The following is a 19,102-nucleotide window of genomic DNA, read 5'->3' on the forward strand; positions in this document are numbered from 1 at the left end:
ACATCTCCTATTACTCATATCAGATTTCTTGATACATTTAAATTCATGGCAAGTCCATTGGCTAACTTGGTTCAAAATCTAAAAGAGTTTCCATGTCTTTCAGAGTATTTTTTAGATAAAGATTTTCTAACACAAAAGGGAATTTACCCCTATGACTATATGGACTCATTTGAGAGATTCAATGAAACACAACTTCCTTCAAAAGAAAATTTCTATAACAAATTAAACAACAGTCATATATCTGATAAAGATTATGTACACGCACAAAATGTTTGGGAAAAATATAACATCAAGAATCTTGGCGAGTATCACGATTTGTATCTCAAAACTGATGTGCTTTTATTGGCCGATGTATTTGAAGCCTTTAGATCTGTTTGTCGCACTGGATATGGATTGGATCCTGCTCACTACTACACAGCACCTGGATTGGCCTGGAGTGCGATGTTGAAAATGACAAAACAAGCTTTGGATTTGATAACCGATGTTGATATGCTTTTGATGATTGAAAAGGCAAAAGGAGGTGGAATTTCACAAGTCTGCTCGAGTAGATACGCAAAAGCAAATAACAAATATCTTCCAAATTATGATTCAACGAAAGAGAGTTCTTACTTGATGCACTATGACGCGAACAACCTGTATGGCTGGGCAATGTCTCAGGCTCTTCCTTATGGAAAACTTAGATGGGTAAAGGAAAAAGACTACAAAAAGGTTTTACAAGATGTATGTATCTCTACACAAAAAGAATTGGAAGACAGAAAAAGTTGGTTATTATTTTGAAGTTGATTTGAAATATCCAGAGGAACTTCATAACCTACACAAAGATCTCCGATTTGCTTGTGAAAAGGAAAGTCCAAAGAAGGAGTGGTTAAGTGATTATCAACAATCACTTAATATAGGTGAATCAACAGAAAAATTACTTACTACATTATATAACAAGAAAAATTATGTTCTACACCAAAGAAATTTGCGACAATATTTATCAAAAGGTCTAAGAGTAGAGAAGATCCATAGGGTTCTAAAGTTCAATCAAAGTCATTGGTTAAAGGGGTACATTGATTTTAATACACAAAGAAGAACAGAGTCAAAAACAGATTTTGAGAAAGACTTTTATAAATTGATGAATAATGCGGTCTTTGGTAAGACTATGGAGAATGTGAGGAAAAGACAAAATATCAGACTATCAACATCTTGGGAACAAGCATCAAAATTAATTAATAGACCGAGTTTTACTCGATCTGAGGTCTTTACTGAGAACTTTTGTGCGATCCATTTGATTAGAGAGAGTATTGAAATGGACAAACCTATTTATATCGGAACATCAATTCTTGATTTATCAAAGTCATTAATGTATGATTACTTTTATAATAACTTGAGGAAGAAATATCAAAATGATGTTAATCTACTTTATATGGATACAGATAGTTTTATTTTGAAAATGAATACTAACGATGTTTATTCAGACATGAAAAGAGACATTAATATCTATGACACGAGTAATTACAGTCCAGAGAGAGTTCTCTTCTAAAAATAAAAAGGTGATTGGAAAGTTCAAGGATGAATTAGGAGGAAATGTTATGAGTGAATTTGTGGGATTGAGGTCAAAGGCTTATGCTTATAAATACATTGTGAATAACGTTGAAAAGAATGATAAGAAGTTAAAAGGTGTAAAGAAAAATGTTATTAAAGAAACAATAAACTTTAAGGATTATTATAACTGTTTAACAACAAAGAAAGAAGAGTTTAGAAAGATTAATGGAATAAGAAGTTATAAACATCAATTATATACAGAAGAGATAAATAAGAAAGCATTAGGAGCTTTTGATGATGAGGTTTATTTTAGAAAATGGAATTGATCGTCTCCCTTATGGTTATATAAGTATATAAGTGATAAGATATATATATGTGATAAGATATATATAAGTGATAAGATATACATAAGTGATAAGATATATATAAGTGATCAAATATATAAGTGATAAGTTAAAAAGAGGGGTTAGGGATTTTATCGGGCTACCGCCGCCTTTTTTACTATTATATAAATGATAAAACCAAGTATCAACTAGAACGGGCACTCGGTAGAGCGCATACCTTCGCTGCAGCTACTGTTCTGTACTTGGCATGGGAGTGTAGGGAACAGAACAACAAAAATACGATTTTGACCTTTTCGTGACCTTGACCTTGACCTTTGACCCGATTGCTCCCAAAATCTAATCAAATGTGTCCCGTATAATAACCAATCATCCCACCAAATTTCATGCAATTCGGTTGAATACTTTTTGAGTTATGCGAATAACATACACACACACACACAGACATACAAATAAATACACAGCGATCAAAACATAACCTTCCGCTTTTGCGAAGGTAACCAGACTAAAGAGTGGAGGTGTAATCAACCTTGGTATATAAATGGAAAACATAATGAATGTGAAAAATATCAAATAAGACTTATTGAAAAGGCAACTGGTAAAAAAGTTCACAAAACAAATAAGAGAATTAATTTAAATACCAGTGAGTTGGGTAAAAAAGATGGAAATATTTTTGAGTGGACGGAAAACTTTGATGGTTGTCAGGAAAATATATACTTCAATTTAAAAATGGTGTGGCACAGGAGGTGCTCAAACAAGAACATTGAGGGAGGTTTATCATTTTATTTTAGCTCAGTTAAAATATCTTGATAAAGAACCAAACTCAAACATATACTTTGTTAATGCATTAGATGGTGATGGAAGTTGTAGGAGAATTAAATTATTTCCCACACATAAACAAATATTTGTAGGGTCGTTGTTTGAGTGGGTCAAAGATGATTCACCAGATGATATTAAGAGTAAAAGGTTAAAAGGTCTATAAGGTCAGAAGAATCACAGGTTCACACAGAAGGACCATTGTTTAAGTGGTCTAATGAATAAGGATAGCATGTCAAAAGGTTAGAAGGTTCGTAAAGAACAGGGTGAGAGAAATAGAGGTGTTTAGGGGCAATGAGGAGAGTTGAAAATTAACATGTAAGTGAATGGGGATTTGGAGGTTCAATGAAGGATTGGTTCCAAGCTGTTAGTGTTCAGCCTGGTACATCAAGATGGGTTTACCATTCAGCCGTAACTCAATTAAAATATCTTCATTATGTATTAGCCCAAGGAGATTAATTGGCTCATAAGGTCAATAAGCTCATGGTTCAAAAGGTCAAAAGGCTCATAGAGTCTTTTGGATTAATTGGGGTGTTTTCCAAAAGTGGGAAAAGACAGGGGGGTAAACGACATTAGATAGGGATTTCCCATGTTAAATGGAGGTGTCCCAAAAACAACATTTATCATCTACTGCCGTGTGTGTGGTTAAAAGGTGAGATTGCACAGGTGTGCAACTGAACAGGTGGATGGAGCAGTGTATGAGTGAGTGATAGTGATGTGAGTTGTGCTGACCAAATGGTCCAGGGAGGAAGGAGGGTGCAGGTGGCACCAGGTGCGATTGCACAGGTGTGCAACAACAGGTGAATGGAGAACAGGTGTATGGAATAAATGGTCTGGAGTATATGGATTATGGAGTATTGGAATGGATGGTCGTGGAGTGAGTATGGTGGAAACTGTGGAGTGGAGTGGATGGTGCGAAGGTGTGGATGGGGGAAGGGAGGATGGACCCCATCACGAATACCCGGGGAGGGTAGTGTAAGTGTTAGGTAGAGGGTATAGGTAAATTGTGGTTGGATATTGGCATCTGTGGTGCGTGGTGGAAGAATAGTGATTGAATGGGTGCATTAGTGTTGTGGAAATGGCTGGGTGTGTAGCCTGTTAGTGTGTGTAGTTGGTTGACACTCCGCCACTGTTAGGATGTCGGCCAGGTGAGGCCACAGGTGGGCTCTGGGAGCCGGTAGTTGTTGTGGATGGGGCCCGAGGATCCGGAGGACGGACCCGGGTAGCCCAGTGCCAGAGGGCACCGAGGGGTGACAGAGCCAGGAGGGGCCTTCCCCAATTAGATAGGTTAGGGTGAGGAGCTAGGTAAGCTCGGGTGGCAACTGCAGTGGTGGCGGTGTGCAGGTGGGTAGGCCTGCTGGGAGAGCTACACGCCCCAGTCCTGAAATTGTGCAAGGGCACAGGGAGTTGCATCGGGGGAGTGAGACCCCAAATTGAGGAAGCACCACAGTTTGGTCAATGGGAATTTGGTTCTTAAAACCGCATAGAGTAAGATGGCCAATGGTTTGGCAGGGCAAGACCCTGGGTAGTGTAAAGTGTGTAAAAGTCATTTAGAAGATAATTAGGATTAAGATCTCCTCACACCATCTGCATCCACTCACCTGAGGTGACGCTACTCCACACCATGCCATGGATGATTTTGTTTTGATTATTTTTGTTGTGCGAATGTTTTGGATTTGTGAGACGCATCATGACGTGGGTGTGACATTGTGCTGATGTTCCATCTCTTCCTCTTTATGAGGATTGATGATGAATTGGGTGATGGCAAATTTTGGTTAGAGGGATTGTGAAGACAAATTTGGTGTAGGACAAATATGGGGAGACGTGACAGTAGTGACGAATTTGTAAATGTGTAGATTTTGTAAATATGGGGTAAGGGCAAGGGTAGAGTAGGTGACGTACGGTAGGGACGAGCTTTTCTCCGCTCCGTCTCCATACGCACCTCACCTTGCATTGCCTTGTTTTGATGTGTACCCTTGAGACCTTACCCCTCGCTCATCTGTCTTTCCCCCCCCCACCCCCCCCCTTTGTCTCCCACATGAGGACAGTGCGCCACTGGGCGCCGAGGGGAGCGTGCGTGAGTCCACCATTGTGCGCCCGAAACTCCCGGAACCAGCTGTCTGCATCGATGCACCACCTTATGGACCACATGTCTGTGGCTGAGCACCACTTATGGACCCCATGGGTTGGGGCATGGCCCCTCTGCTGGAACCGGCCATGAAGGACCGAGATCTTGCTGGCGGACCTTGGTCACAGGGCACCGATGCCCTACAGGTGAACCACACATAGTCGGCCCTGTGGGCTATAAATAAATAAAGATGGACCCGTTTGTGCACTTTTATTGCAAATAGGCCGCCAGCAAAGAAGATGACAACATCAGGAAAATAGCAATAGCCAGCAGAGGGAGCCGAAGAGGAAGCCCAGCACCAGGGTTTGTTGTTTTTATTTTTATTGAACTGCAATGACTGTGCACCAATTGGTGCTTGAGGGTGTTTTGGTGCGTTTTGGGTGCTTCCTGGTGCATCGATGCAGGGCAGACTGTCTCCCCCCCCAAAAGAACGATCACAGGTCCTGGGTTAGTTTTGTAAATAAAATAGCGTCGTTGTAAATAATGCGCCCCCACCGTAAATGTATAGTTTGAAGACAATTCCGCAATTCGGTTAGTTGTGGGCGTGAATCTGTTAGGTAGGGTGCAATGGAGCAGCGGGACATATTTATTTATGTTTTAAAACTGTCACACTCAGGGTCAGGTTAAATGCAGAGGGAACTACACCTACGTGCCACACTAAACGTAAAGGTAAGAGGCCCGGGACGTGCCTAAGAGGAGGAGGGTGCAGTGTTGTGGATATGAGGATTGTGTTTTTTTTAGTGTGTTTTTTTTATTGCTTTATTCTGGACCCTCCTGCCTCCAGTCTGTGTATAAAGGTCAAAGGTCGTTCCGTAGTTATTTCATAAACAATAACGTTAGCCAATCATAGACTTCCCCCTTGTTGACAGTTATTTCCTTATTCTGTGTATTAGGCTAAGGATTTGTCTTCCATTAATTGACACTCCATTGCACCGAATTCAAATAAATAGATCCCCTTTTATTCCCATTCCCAAAGCCTTTCCTGCCAACTGCATTTGCTGCAGCTGTGGGTTGCTGTTTTCACCGCGACTCCATTACGCACGAGGTAACCTCGGAGAAGAAAGGCGTGTCCCCACCTCGTCATAGAGGGGAGGAGTGAGTCAGCCCCACTCAACCAACCAAGAACAAGGGGTTGGACTTGGAGAGTGTGTGGAGAGAAACATCGAGTAGGTTCGCGAAGGTTCAAGGGCGTGGCATATATAACCCGCACGACGACGCCCCCAGGAGAGACGCGCAAAGAGAGAGAAATACGTGCGACGATCGCGCAGGCAGGAGATCGGAGAGAAAGACGCATCAGACGATTTGGAAAGAAGGGGAGGACCAAAAGAGCCCGAGGCGTGCAGCGACAACCAGCCCCTGCCACGTGCAATGAGATACGTGTGCTGACGTCGCCCTGCTCGCTCCCAGCCTGACAAGGACCGGCTTGCTGTGCGCCCTGCCAAGCCTTCCAGCTTGTGGTTCGACCTTCTCCCTCCAGCAAAAACCAACCTGCAATTTCCCCATTCGTGCACATGAATTTGTTCTGTGTGTCTTGTCCCTAGGTTAATTAAGACTGTTAATAGGTAAGCTAACGATTTCACTGTGTCTCCTGTTTTTTCCATTTCCCTGTATATAACCTTGACTGCTCCTTTTGCTTTAGTGTGTGTAAATAATAAATCCTGTTATTCCTCTGTACGTCTTCTTCTTCCTCTTCACATTCGGTCGCTTTAGAGGTTTCCATATTGAATATCTGTGGCGCGATTTTGGCCAACGTTCAGGAATCGGGTTAGTCGGGGTAACTGTTCGGGTGCGGCGGCCATCCGCTCGGCCAATTAACATCCTAGCCGCGTCCGTAACAACATAAATATATATATATATATATATATATATATATATATATATATATATATATATATATATATAAAACTTGGATCGGAAGGTAAAGGCCCAAAGCAGAGTTATGAAGCGTGGTGCTATGCGCGCTTGCTTGCACAACAAGAAGGAAGCGGACAACGCGGTAAGTTTAAGTGTCTTTATTAAAAGAGTTCACTGTAGCACTGGCGCGCTCCGGGCTGCGCGCCCGGTGTATATCCCGCGGCCACGCCTACACCTCGGGCGTGGCCGCTGCCCACTTGGTGCGTGGAATGATACCCTCATGCCAGTGAGCTTTCGTGTCCTCCACACGCGCCACCCCAGAATTCCCGCGCACCTGGAGGGCCAGTTTGCGGGGCAAATGGATGACCCGGCCGAAGCGCCCTCTGGTGACCGGCGGCGTCCGGGGTGCAGGGATGCCAGCTGGGATGACTCCGGCTGCACCCGGGATGGGTGCAGGACCAGGGGGCGGCGTGCCAGCGGTACTGGGCGGTGCCAGGGGTCCGCCCGCAGGGGGGCGGCCCCGACGCGGGGGCCGAGCCACCGGCGTTGGGTGGCCCACGTCGAGGTGGGCCGGCTTGAGGCGATCCACCGAGACGCGGTCGGGAGTACCGCCAATGTCCAAGGTGAAGTGCTTCACCCCGGTCTCCAGCACACGGAAAGGCCCGTCGTACGAGGGCCGCAGTGGTGTCCGGTGGGCGTCGTGCCGGACGAAGACGTACTCCGCGGTGCGAAGCTCCGGGGCGACGTGCGTAGGCGGGTGCCCGTGGTGCGCCGTCGGCACCGGGGCGAACCTCCGGGCTGTCTCCTGCAGCGCGGAGCGCTCCTGCGCCGCGGACCATGGCGCCGTGGGGTCGGGGAGGAACTCGCCCGGCACCCGCAGCGGTTGTCCGAAGACCAACTCCGCCGCGGATGCGCGCAGGTCGTCCTTGGGCGCCGTCGAGAGGCCCAGCAGGACCCAGGGGAGCCTGTCGACCCAGCCGCCGTCGCGGAGGGTGGCCCGGAGCGCGGCCTTCAACGAGCAGTTGAACCACTCGCACAGGCCGTTGGCCTGGGGGTGGTAGGCCGTGGTTCGGTGCAGCTGGACCCTGAGCCCCCGCCCCCCAGAGCTCCGAGGTGAACTGGGGGCCGCGGTCGGACGAGATGTCCGAGGGGGCACCGAACCGGGCGACCCAGGTGGCGATGAACGCCTGTGCGACGTCCGCCGCCGCCGCCAAAGGCACGGCCTCCGGCCACCGGGTGGTGCGGTCCACCATGGTCAGGACATGGGTGAAACCCCGCGAGGGGGGCAGAGGTCCCAACAGGTCCACGTGTACGTGGTCGAACCTTCGTTCCGGCACCGTGAACGGGGCCAATGGGGCCTGGGTGTGCCGCTGCACCTTCGCGCGCTGGCACGCGAGGCATGTCCTGGTCCAGCCGCGGACGGCCTTCCGGAGGCCATGCCAGACAAACTTGTCGGCGACCAACCTCTGGGAGGCCTTCGTGCCCGGGTGGGACAGGCCGTGGATGGCGTCAAAAACCTGGCGCTGCCAGCCCGCGGGCACGATGGGGCGAGGCCGCCCGAGGGAGACGTCACACAAGAGGGCCGCGCCGTTGAACGGCACCTCGGTGACGCGGAGGCCCGTGACGGCGGTCCGCGAGGCCTGGACGCCAGGGTCGGCGGCCTGGTCCGCCGCCATCCGGGCATAGTCGATGCCAAGGTGGACTGCGTGGGCGACAGACCTGGAAAGGCAATCTGCCACCGGGTTGTCCTTCCCCGCGACGTGCCGGATGTCCGTTGTATATTCGGACACGGCCGAGAGGTGACGCTGCTGCCGGGCCGACCACGGCTCGGCGACCTTGCCCATCACGAAGACCAGTGGCTTGTGGTCGACGAAGGCCGTGAACGCACGGCCCTCGAGCAGATGGCGGAAGTGCCTGACCGCCAGGTGAAGCCCGAGCAACTCGCGGTCGAAGGTACTCAAGCGGCGTTCGGGCGGGCGAAGCTGCCGGCTGAAGAACGCCAGCGGTTGCCAAGCACCACGCACCCATTGCTCGTGCACCGCGCCCACCGCATAGTCCGAGGCGTCGGTGGTGAGGGCGATCGGTGCATCGGGCGCCGGGTGCGCAAGCATGGTGGCGTTGGCCAAGGCGAGCTTCGCGCCGACAAACGCCGCGTCCATCTGCTCGGTCCAGGTAACGTCACCTTTGCCCGGCTTCTCCCAGAGGGCCTCGTGCAAGGGGCGCAGGAGCGGGGCGATGCGGGGCGATGCGGGGCGATGCGGGGCAGGAACCGATGGTAAACGTTCACCATGCCCAGGAACTCCTGGAGCCCCTTGATCGTGCGGGGGCGCGGAAACCCCTTCACCGCCTCCACCTTGGCCGGTAGGGGGACGGCCCCGTGCCTGGTGACGCGGTGCCCCAAAAAGTCGATGTCGGCGACGCCGAACCGGCACTTGGCGGGGTTCACGATGAGGCCATGCTGGCCCAGACGTTCGAAGAGCGTGCGGAGATGGTGAAGGTGCTCTTCGCGGGACGCGCTGGCGACGAGGATGTCGTCCAGGTAGACGTAGACGAAATCCAAGTCGCGCAAGACGCTGTCCATTAGTCGCTGGAACGCCTGAGCCACATTCTTCAAACCGAAGGGCATCCGAAGAAATTCGAAAAGACCGAACGGCGCGCTGACCGCCGTCTTCGGGATGTCCTCCGGCCTGACGGGGACCTGATGGTAGCCGCGTATGAGGTCCACCTTCGAAAAGAAGGACATGCCCGCCAACCGGGCGGAGAAGTCCTGGATGTGGGGGACGGGGTAGCGGTTGGGGGTGGTGGCGTCGTTGAGGCGCCGGTAGTCCCCGCACGGTCACCATCCCCCGCCGGGATTTGGCACGATGTGAAGCGGCAACGCCCAAGCACTCTCGGAGCGCCGTACAATGCCGAGCCGCTCCAGCGTAGCGAACTCCGCTTTAGCTACGGCGAGCTTCGTCGGCTCGAGGCGGCGTGCCCGGGCGTAGACCGGTGGCCCGGCAGTGTGGATGTGGTGTTCCACCCCGTGCTTGACGGCCCCCGCCGAGAAGGTGGGCCGCGTGAGGGCCGGGAAACCCGCGAGGAGGCGGGTGAATTCGTTCGCTGCCGGAAGCGTACAGATGAACCTGGCCGGAACCGAACCGATCAGCAAGCCGCTCGGCGAGCCGCTCGATGAGCCGCTCCGGGAGCTGCTCAACGAGGCGGGCAGCGCGCACGCGAGCGAGCTGAACGTCTCAGCCTGGACAAGCCTTCTGTGCTTTATGTCGACCAACAGGCCATTGGCACAGAGGAAGTCCGCGCCGAGCAGTGCCATAGGCACGTCGGCAGTGACGAACGACCACCGGAAAACCTGCCCTCCGAACCGCAGAGAAAGGCAGCGTTTTCCGTACGTGCGAATGGACGTACCGTTGGCGGCAAGCAGCGCGGGGCCCCGGCCCGCGGACTGCTTGTCTGACGTACCGGCGGGAACGACACTCACCTGCGCTCCCGTGTCGCACAGGTAAAGGCGCCCGGATAAGGTGTCCGTGATGAATAGTAGGCTGTTTGCACGGCCGGCGCTCAGTGCCACCACCGAGGGCCGGGCCGGGCGTTTCCCGACCTGCCGAATGAGCACGGCGGGCGACATTGCCGAGCCTTGTGGCCGAACTGGGCGTGGAAAAAACACCAGGTTTGCGGCGAAGGCGGCGGTTTTCTCCGTGGCGGCGGCGGTGGGCGGGGCGTGGAGGCGGACACGAAGTGCGCATCAGCCTCGAGATCCACGAGGTGTGGTGCATCAGCATCAGGGTCAGCATCAGCATCAGCCCCGATAGCCGCGACGGCCGCGCCAAAACTCGCCTGGGTGTCCAAAGCCGCGAAGAACCTGTCGGCCTCGGCAGCGAGAGCCCGGGGTTCCGTCGTCGCAGAACCGGCCAAAGCGAGGCGGACTCGTGCCGGCAGCTGGGCGTCGAAACAAGGCCCGGAATAGAGCGTCCGGGGTTTCGTCGCCCAACAACGACAGCATATGGTCCATGCGGACCGACGGTCGCGTGTCACCGAGCTCGGGGAGGTCCAGGAGGCGGTCGGCCCGAGCGTCCACCGTGAGGCCGAACGTGGCGAGGAGGAGACGCTTGATCGCCTCGTACCTGCTGTCAGCCGGTGGGTTCCTCAGGACCGACACGACGCGGCCGGCCGTGCCAGGCCCGAGGGAAGCGACCACGTGGCAGTACCTGGTCTCGTCCACCGTGATGCTTCGAAGTCGGAACTGGGCTTCCGCCTGCAGGAACCATACTTCAGCTTGCGTCTCCCAGAACTCGGGGAGTTTGATCATAACCGCGTTGTTTGCCATTGCGATGGCGTATTCAGTCGGTCAGCGACGGCTGATCCAACGTCGGAGGGTCACCAAATGAAGCGCGGTGCTACGCGCGCTTGCTTGCACAACAAGAAGGAAGCGGACAACGCGGTAAGTTTAAGTGTCTTTATTAAAAGAGTTCACTGTAGCACTGGCGCGCTCCGGGCTGCGCGCCCGGTGTATATCCCGCGGCCACGCCTACCCCTCGCGCATGGCCGCCGCCCACTTGGTGCGTGGAATGATGCCCTCACGCCAGTGAGCTTTCGTGTCCGCCACAGTTACGATATTGCTAATTCTACCAAACAGAACAAAAAAGAATAAATATGAATGAGAATTTATCAAATGAGTTTGAGATTTCACGGTGGGCTTTTCCCGACAGTGCATTGCACCAACAGCCCAGGACCACCAACAAAACGCATGGAATCATTCAAAGCAGTGACGATGCAGCACTGCAGTCAAATTATTTTACAAAAACAGGTATACAGAAAACAGGATATTTGTTAAAGAAAAACTACTCCTTCACTTGAAAAGAAAACATGTGTTAAAATTCTAATTAAACGGTAATCCGCCAGAAAGGGAATAGTAAATGCATATTACATTAGGATAAGTAACCACACATTAAATCAATGAAATAAATTCGAGGGTTGCAAAGTCAAAGTCACTGTGATTGCGACAATGCCGGCAGCTGCTAAGAAGTGATGAAGCCATCGAGTACCTTTGCGCAGCATGAACCACAGCAGAAACTGCCGCAGAACAAGCTAGAGCAGCATCGCTTGCAACCTAGCATCATGGCACATGCAACCCAATATCAGATGATGCAGGTCCACGCCCATGGGGTGAGCTAAAACCTTCCACCCTCTCCCCCCACCCCCCACCCTCCTATTTGTAAAATTAAAAAGCCGACTAAACCTATATTGATTATTATTATTACTACAGTTTGATGGTGACTGATGCTTGTCAGTTACACCAAATTTCAAAATATCCATGTTTATCATCAGTTTATGCTCATCAACAACACTAGGCATCTCCTTTACTCCACCCCTTATTGCTGCTTACACTAACAATTCCTAGCAGCAGTCCCACACAATCATTAAAGAAATAGGCTGCCGTCACCTTTGAGCTGTCTATTCAGTCCGATTCCTGTCCCGAATACACAATGTCATCCTGCTTTTTTCACAGGCAGGGCCTTAATGTAAATGAGCACACAGTGCTTTAGAGGGAACATAAAGCCACATGCCAAGGAGTCTGGTAACATTCACTCATGGATGTTAAATTGCCAATGGCTGCTTAAAATAATAATAACAAGAGCGAGAATTGCTTTGCAGTTCGTGTCCCCTACCGATGTAATATTTTCAAAGTCCAAAAAGGCCATAACTGACAAATTGACGAAACGCCCTGAAACTCGATCTTCTTCTGCAACTTGTCATAATAAAGCCATGTACCAAGTTTCAGTTGAATATGTTAAAGGGTATGGGATAAAAGTCTGAAAACCACAGGTGGGACGGACGGACGGACTGAGATAGACAGACAGACAGACAGGATGGAGAGCAAACCTGTAGTCACCTCTGGTGAAACCGGTAGGGGACTAACAAAAGAGTACGACATTGTATGCTAGCACAATAGGCAAATCCTACATTATTGTCATGATGTGTTGGGGCACTCAAATGAGTAATGTAGCCACACCCCCCAGGAACAAATATCTAAAGCACTCATGAATGTTTTCAACTCATTAGTTATATGAATTAATTGATAGCTTCAACACAATCATATCTGCACATGTTCAGGCTCAAAAACGCATCATAAAATTAGGAGGCTCATGATAAAAATATAAATAAACACACCAAGCCACTCAAAAGCATTTTTTATATTATTTGCCATTCGGAGGGGATTAATTTGATCAGAAGCATTTTTAAAGCACATTGAACACTCTCACACTACCCCTCAAAAGACAGAGCAACATTACCAGGCTGCGGTGCAATTGCACTGTATCACCTACGATCACATTACTATACACAACACTTGATCCTGCATGTGGTACTGTATTGGCAAAAAGGTGTTCAATATCACATGAAAAGTAAGCCAGTCTTTAGGAGCCTTTAAGTTCACCTTTGCTTCCTCTTTTTTATTTAAACAACAGCACTAATTATTTGTCGTTCTCATAAGGAGTTATGTCACACATTACCTGTAAGGAATGGAGAAAGGGGTGGGGTTTTAGGAGGATAGGGAAAACAAAAGGGCAGGATGGTTGGGGAATGGGGGTTAGAAAAGGTGAAGAATGTTTGGAGGAGAGCAATGCAATCGGTCACTGGCTTTGGCACCAATACAAATTTTGTATTTGGCATCAAAAAGCTACATATATCGAACAAACAGTTTCAAATGGAGCACCTTGCTGCCATTAGAGCTTTTACATTGCATCACATTTGACAATAAATGCGAATTGTTGCTCCCAGCTTGACGTCTCCATGACACAAGACGCCATTTGCAATTTTGCTGCATTCATCCCTACCCAGTTTAGAATCCCGTGTGGACACTGGCAACTCTAGTAAGAAAAAATAATGAAAAGGGAGGAGAATATATGAGGCTATGAGGATTGGGATTGGGAGAGGTTTTGCACTTACATACTTGATGTAGATGGCTCCTAAAGAAGGTACTTTTGTGTCAGATGAGTCCGTTAACACGGACCGTCTGGGGCGGATGGTCCAACATCCCCGCGAATGACTGAAACGATGTTAAAGTTACTGTACACTGTGTTCAATATTAAAATTAAGATTCCCCAAGGATCACCCAATAAAAGCCCAAACTGGCAGTGAAACACAAGAGAAAGTCAAAAGAGGGAGAGGAGGGGAGGGGGTGAAGCATTTCTTACAAATATAAATGGGTTTATTTAAAAGGAAATACGAGGATAAAGGTAGACACACTATAAATAAGATGGAATGTACCAAGCCTTCGACTTCGGGATGATGGGACAAACCTTATGTACAAAAACTAAATATTCCTCCTAATGGCACCAAACTACCGGACTCGTACATGAAGAACAAAGGGGCAGGCGAGGACTTATACAAGCATGAGTCGGTGGTGTGCAGGTGGCTGGCACAGCACAGGGCTGGTGTGGCAGGATGACGATGAGGACAGATGATGATGGCGATGAGGACACATGATGATGGCGATGGGAATAGGTGTCTTTGTCTCTCAGGAATAGTCCTTCCCACTTGGATGACGAAGCAGAGAGAGAGGGAGGGAGATCTTAAGCACTTCTACACCCAACTCCAATTGCCACATGCAGCATGGCCACAGCCTTCATATACTTTGGCACCACCTTCATCGTAGGTGGCATGCCCCATCATTGACCACCAGCTGATGTGCCCTGCGGGATGGGCCCTCAAAAAAGTGTTATGCCCTGAGCTAGGGCTCTTCAGCCCTTCTCAGCACCATGCCCTGCAGTCCATTGGCCAAACAGTTCGTGATGGTGGTTTATTTAAAGCGCATAGCGCTTTCTGCTGCCTTTTGTGCCCACAAGTCCTCCACCTAGCTTCGCCTGTTTACAGGAGGTTTTACACGGTACACTGATTTTCTATCGTACTGTATAATAGACACTCACTGCTTCCTCAGTGCACATTTTGCAAACGACTTCCTTCAACCTAACACTTTCAGTGCCACATTAACAATTCCTTTATTAATTTAAAGGAAGGCTTTATCTAACCATGTTATTAGTCCTACAGATAACTATTGCAAAGGATACCAATAAATATTTTACATACGCATGTGAGTGTCAATGAGACACTTAGTTTAAGACAAATAAAAAGAGCATGCTCCATGAAGCAGCACACACTGCCAGGATGTAGATAATTACTAACGGATTACATACTGCATTATCATACAGAATGAACCCTTAAGTAGACAAAAGCACACTGGTATAAAGATGTCTACCTGCTATGTTTATGACTCTTGCCCTGTAAAAAAACGAAAAGGAATAACATGGAAGGAAATAAGAGTCAGGTAAAATATATGGTGGGGGAAGGGGAGTGAAGGTGGGGGAGCGGGAGTGTAAGAAAATATATGTAAGAAATCTAAAATTCCACCCGTTTTGGTTTTGAAAAATACAATAATACACATGTCTTCCAACCAAAACGTGGCAAAGTTCAATATAAAAATCTGTGCATGCCATTATATATATTTTATTGTAAAAACAAAATAGATAGAACAATCAGAGATTGCAGACCCTCAACAGGACTGGTTGTGTATGGTGTATTTTGTGTGGCAAATAAATGCAAGGATGTACTAAATGAAAGGTCGTTGATTGCAGATGAAAGGTCTTAATGGTGTAGCTGTAAATGTGTAAAGGTCAAAGGCCCAGATGCATAAACCATCCATAAGGACAGATTTGAGGATTTACTTAACTTTTCCCTGAAGCAGAAACCTATGCAACCAGCAGCCACATCCTTATATTGATTTGAATTATTGGGGAAAATGCCTGGGGCATAGAAAAGGTCCTTTTATATGGTATGCACCATGTGGCAAAGTATAGAAAAGAAGGGACATTCCATGGCTTGTAGAAAATGCCAAACAATAGAAAAGAAGGGACATTCAAAAAATCTCGTATACATGCTGGACTACCCACTTGTGTGCGTAGGAGGAACCAAGTAATGCTATAGAAAAGTTCATACAAAGGGACACCCTACATGTATAGGTTAAAATATATCTACTTCTTCATGCAGCTGTATGAATCAAATTGGCACCCCTTTATATAAACTTTTCACTCTTGAAGAAGAACCATAAAGCACAGTGAGAGTGAGGTCCAGTGAGAATTGCCATACACAATTTAGTTTTCTGTTTACCATGTTTACCGTAGTTTGGGTTTCATCTATTAAATAAACGCAAGTTTAAGTTTAAGTTTCAAGTTTTCTGGTCAGGTCAGTCTTTTGGGAACATGTAACCCAGTGATACCTGCCGCATGGTCGGGTTGGTGGCGACTAAACCGACACCCCTAACTGGCCTTGCTATAGTGGGAGGGTGACTGTGACACCCTGCCAGTACCAAAAACAACACCTGGCAAAGGGCGGATGAGCTCCCGTAGGGAGCCAACGGCCATCCAGTAAGGAGATGGTGTCTCCTAAAAAGCACCCATCTGGTTTGGATCGGTCCAAGTCATACCAAACACTTTAGAAATGGTACGTGCTGCTTCCTTGCTTGAAACTGATAGGGCACGGACAATCCCCATCAGTTGGCATCCATGGGGAGGAGGAAATTCCTCTTGAGGAACTGCCCCACTGAGTACGGTGAGAAAAGCGGCACCATTTTTATGACGTCACTGGTACCCAGAGTATCCCAGGAAATGACGATAGTGATGACTGTGTGTGTGTCTCTCTCAGTGGCTGTACTAAGTGTGTATGTGTCTCTCTCAGTGGCTGTACTAAGTGTGTATGTGTCTCTCTCAGTGGCTGTACTAAGTGTGTGTGTGTGTGTGTGTGTGTGTGTGTGTGTGTGTGTGTGTGTGTGTGTGTGTGTGTGTGTGTGTGTGTGTGTGTGTGTTCTATTACGAGCCTTAGCCCAATTATAACAAGCGTTACGCCTCGGTCCCCCGTTGGTGAAGTGATGTGAGTTGACAAAGTGGAAGCCGCAAGGCGGTCATCTTGGATTTTGACGTGGCCACCCAATTTTCAATAGCGTTCTCCCTTATGCGTAGATACACCCACACACCAGATTAGAAGTTAGTAGTTCGTTTATTTTTCAAGATATTCCGCTCACAAGGTTCAGACATTTACTTTTCAAGATATCACGCTCACAAGGTTTAGATATGGTGACAGCCATCTTGGATTTCGACGTGGCGACCTAATTTTCAATAGCGTTCTTCCTTATGTGTAGATACACCCACACACCAGATTAGAAGTTAGTAGTTCGTTTATTTTTCAATATATCCCGCTCACAAGGTTCAGACATATATGGTGGCGGCCATCTTGGATTTTGACGTGGCGACCCAATTTTCAATAGCGTTCTTCCTTATGCCTAGATACAGTGGCGCACCAGATTAGAAGTTAGTAGTTCATTTATTTTTCAAGATATTCTGCTCACAAGGTACAAGGTTCAACGCACGCACGCACACACACACACACACACACACACACACACACACACACACACACACACACACACACACACACACACACACACACACACACACACACACACACACACACACACACACACACACACACACACACACACACACACACACACACACACACACACACACACACGGATGGAGGGGAAAACCATAGTCCCCCTTTCGCGACGTGTGACAAAAAAAGTTTAGACTGTGCTCATCTGCTGTTTGGACATCAATAGATCAACCAACGTTGATTCTCTGTGACACCTTGCCATGCTCCAAGTTCCAGTAAAAAATAATGCACAATACATCATGTTATGGTAGTGGTTGAGGGCTGAGGACAAAACTGGCATCTCGGAGGTTGTGGGTTCAAACCCAACTAAAAGCAGCAATATCGAGGAGAATTTTACCATGTTGCTTTTGGATTTTCAGAGAAACCCAGCTTGCCCAATAATGATCTTCATGAAAGGGCTAATCTGCAGTCTGAAGCAAAGTTTTCAAACATTTTCCAAGTAAAAAGCTGTACCTTGCTCTGCTGCAAAGTATCAGTCCAGTACTGGCGACCATCTGGGTCTTCTGCTCGCAAGTACCACACGTTGTCATTCACCGAGACGTCAAAACGACACTCGTCAAATTCGTGAAGCTGTCACACACAAAAAAGGGACAAAGATGAGGATGCAATGGAACATAGATTAAAATGCTCTATATTCTGTTAACTATGAGCTAAAAAGGAAAGTGAATCTTCTTTAAGAGTGAGCAAATGCAAGTCAAAACGAGAAATTAGAATTTCAGGTCAACGCATCAATGGATATTCCATAGCCCACATCAGACGTCAACCCATTATGTTATGTTTGATCCCAATTAAAGGTCACATGAACAAAAATAAAGGTCCAGAGAGAGAGAGAGAAGACAGATAAGTCCAACAGAGAACATCGGATGCTTCAAACACGAGCTATGATCTCCAAAATTATTTTCATAGAGCCCATGACCTTTGACCTGTTCAATCAAAAATTGAATCAGTTCATCTTTATATTACAGTCCTTAAGTGTAGCAAGTATGGTCGCAATAGAGTGATTCATAGGTTATTGCAGTAACACAGATTTTCAATTAAAGGGGACTTGACCATAGGCCTTTCACCTTTTGAATACAAAATATAATCAGTTTATATGTGTATTACAGTCTAAAGTTGCACCTGAGAAGGTGGAAAGGTTTCTGGCAATCTTCAACTGGGCCGGAGGGCATCAGCTCACACGCCCTAAAAACCTGCTCTGCTGCTCTTGCACTTCCTCTCTTTTCCCTTTTCACCCTGCCATTTACCACAGGTCATCCATCTTCCATTTGCTTGGAAATCAGTCACCATCACATCATTACATGAAAAAGGTGCAAAAACGGATCCCTCAACAACAGACCAATTAAGATTACTTCCAATCATCAGCAAGGTCATGTGATCAATCATCGCCGTTGATATGAAATCCTTCCTTTTCTCCAACAACCTCATCTCAGATAATGAATTAGAATTCAGATCTGGTCACTCTACCTTTGGTATGCTGCTTCTACTCTCCCAACAATGGATGGAGGCCCTCAATATCAGTCATGAGATCAGGGCCGTCTCTCTGCACATATCTTGAGCTAACAATAGTCTGGCATCCTACCTTGCTCTCCAAACTGTCTGCCTATGGAATCCAAGGCCAACTCCAATCTTGGATAACAGACTTCTTCCACTCTCACAGCTAACGTGTTGCTCTCAACGGAAACCTTTCTTCTCCACTCCCTGTCAAGGCTGGAGTGCCCCCAGGTAGTGTTCCAGGCCCCATTCTAATCCTAATATTCATCAATGAGCTCACTGATACTCTGGAAAATAGTCTTTATCTCTCAGCTGATGACTTCGCTCTCTGCCATGTCATCCCTCATCCTTACGACAGATAAGCAAAGCAGCAGCCACTTCACGAAGACCTTGACAAAATCACAAACTTGTCAAACACCTGGAACATGTCTTTCAATCTTGA

General features: G+C 47.9%; 2 protein-coding genes across 4 annotated transcripts in view; both read right to left on the reverse strand.

The window, feature by feature from the left end:
• Nucleotides 1-19,102, reverse strand: part of LOC144890985 (uncharacterized) — a 532,245-nt gene that overhangs the window by 377,065 nt on the left and 136,078 nt on the right. The window lies entirely within an intron of this gene.
• LOC137421006 (ceramide transfer protein) overlaps nucleotides 1-19,102 on the reverse strand; it is a 140,820-nt gene that overhangs the window by 75,410 nt on the left and 46,308 nt on the right. For 2 of the 3 annotated variants that reach the window (XM_068106627.2, XM_068106629.2), the window contains exon 2: nucleotides 17,623-17,739. The exons of the other annotated variant lie outside the window; for it this stretch is intronic. In XM_068106627.2, coding sequence (XP_067962728.1) covers nucleotides 17,623-17,739 — 117 coding nt within the window. The remainder of the gene's footprint in view (nucleotides 1-17,622; nucleotides 17,740-19,102) is intronic. 3 annotated transcript variants of the gene reach the window in all.

Source organism: Myxine glutinosa, chromosome 2, assembly GCF_964187855.1.
Source record: "Myxine glutinosa chromosome 2, kmMyxGlut1.1, whole genome shotgun sequence".
Taxonomy (NCBI): Eukaryota; Metazoa; Chordata; class Myxini; order Myxiniformes; family Myxinidae; genus Myxine; species Myxine glutinosa.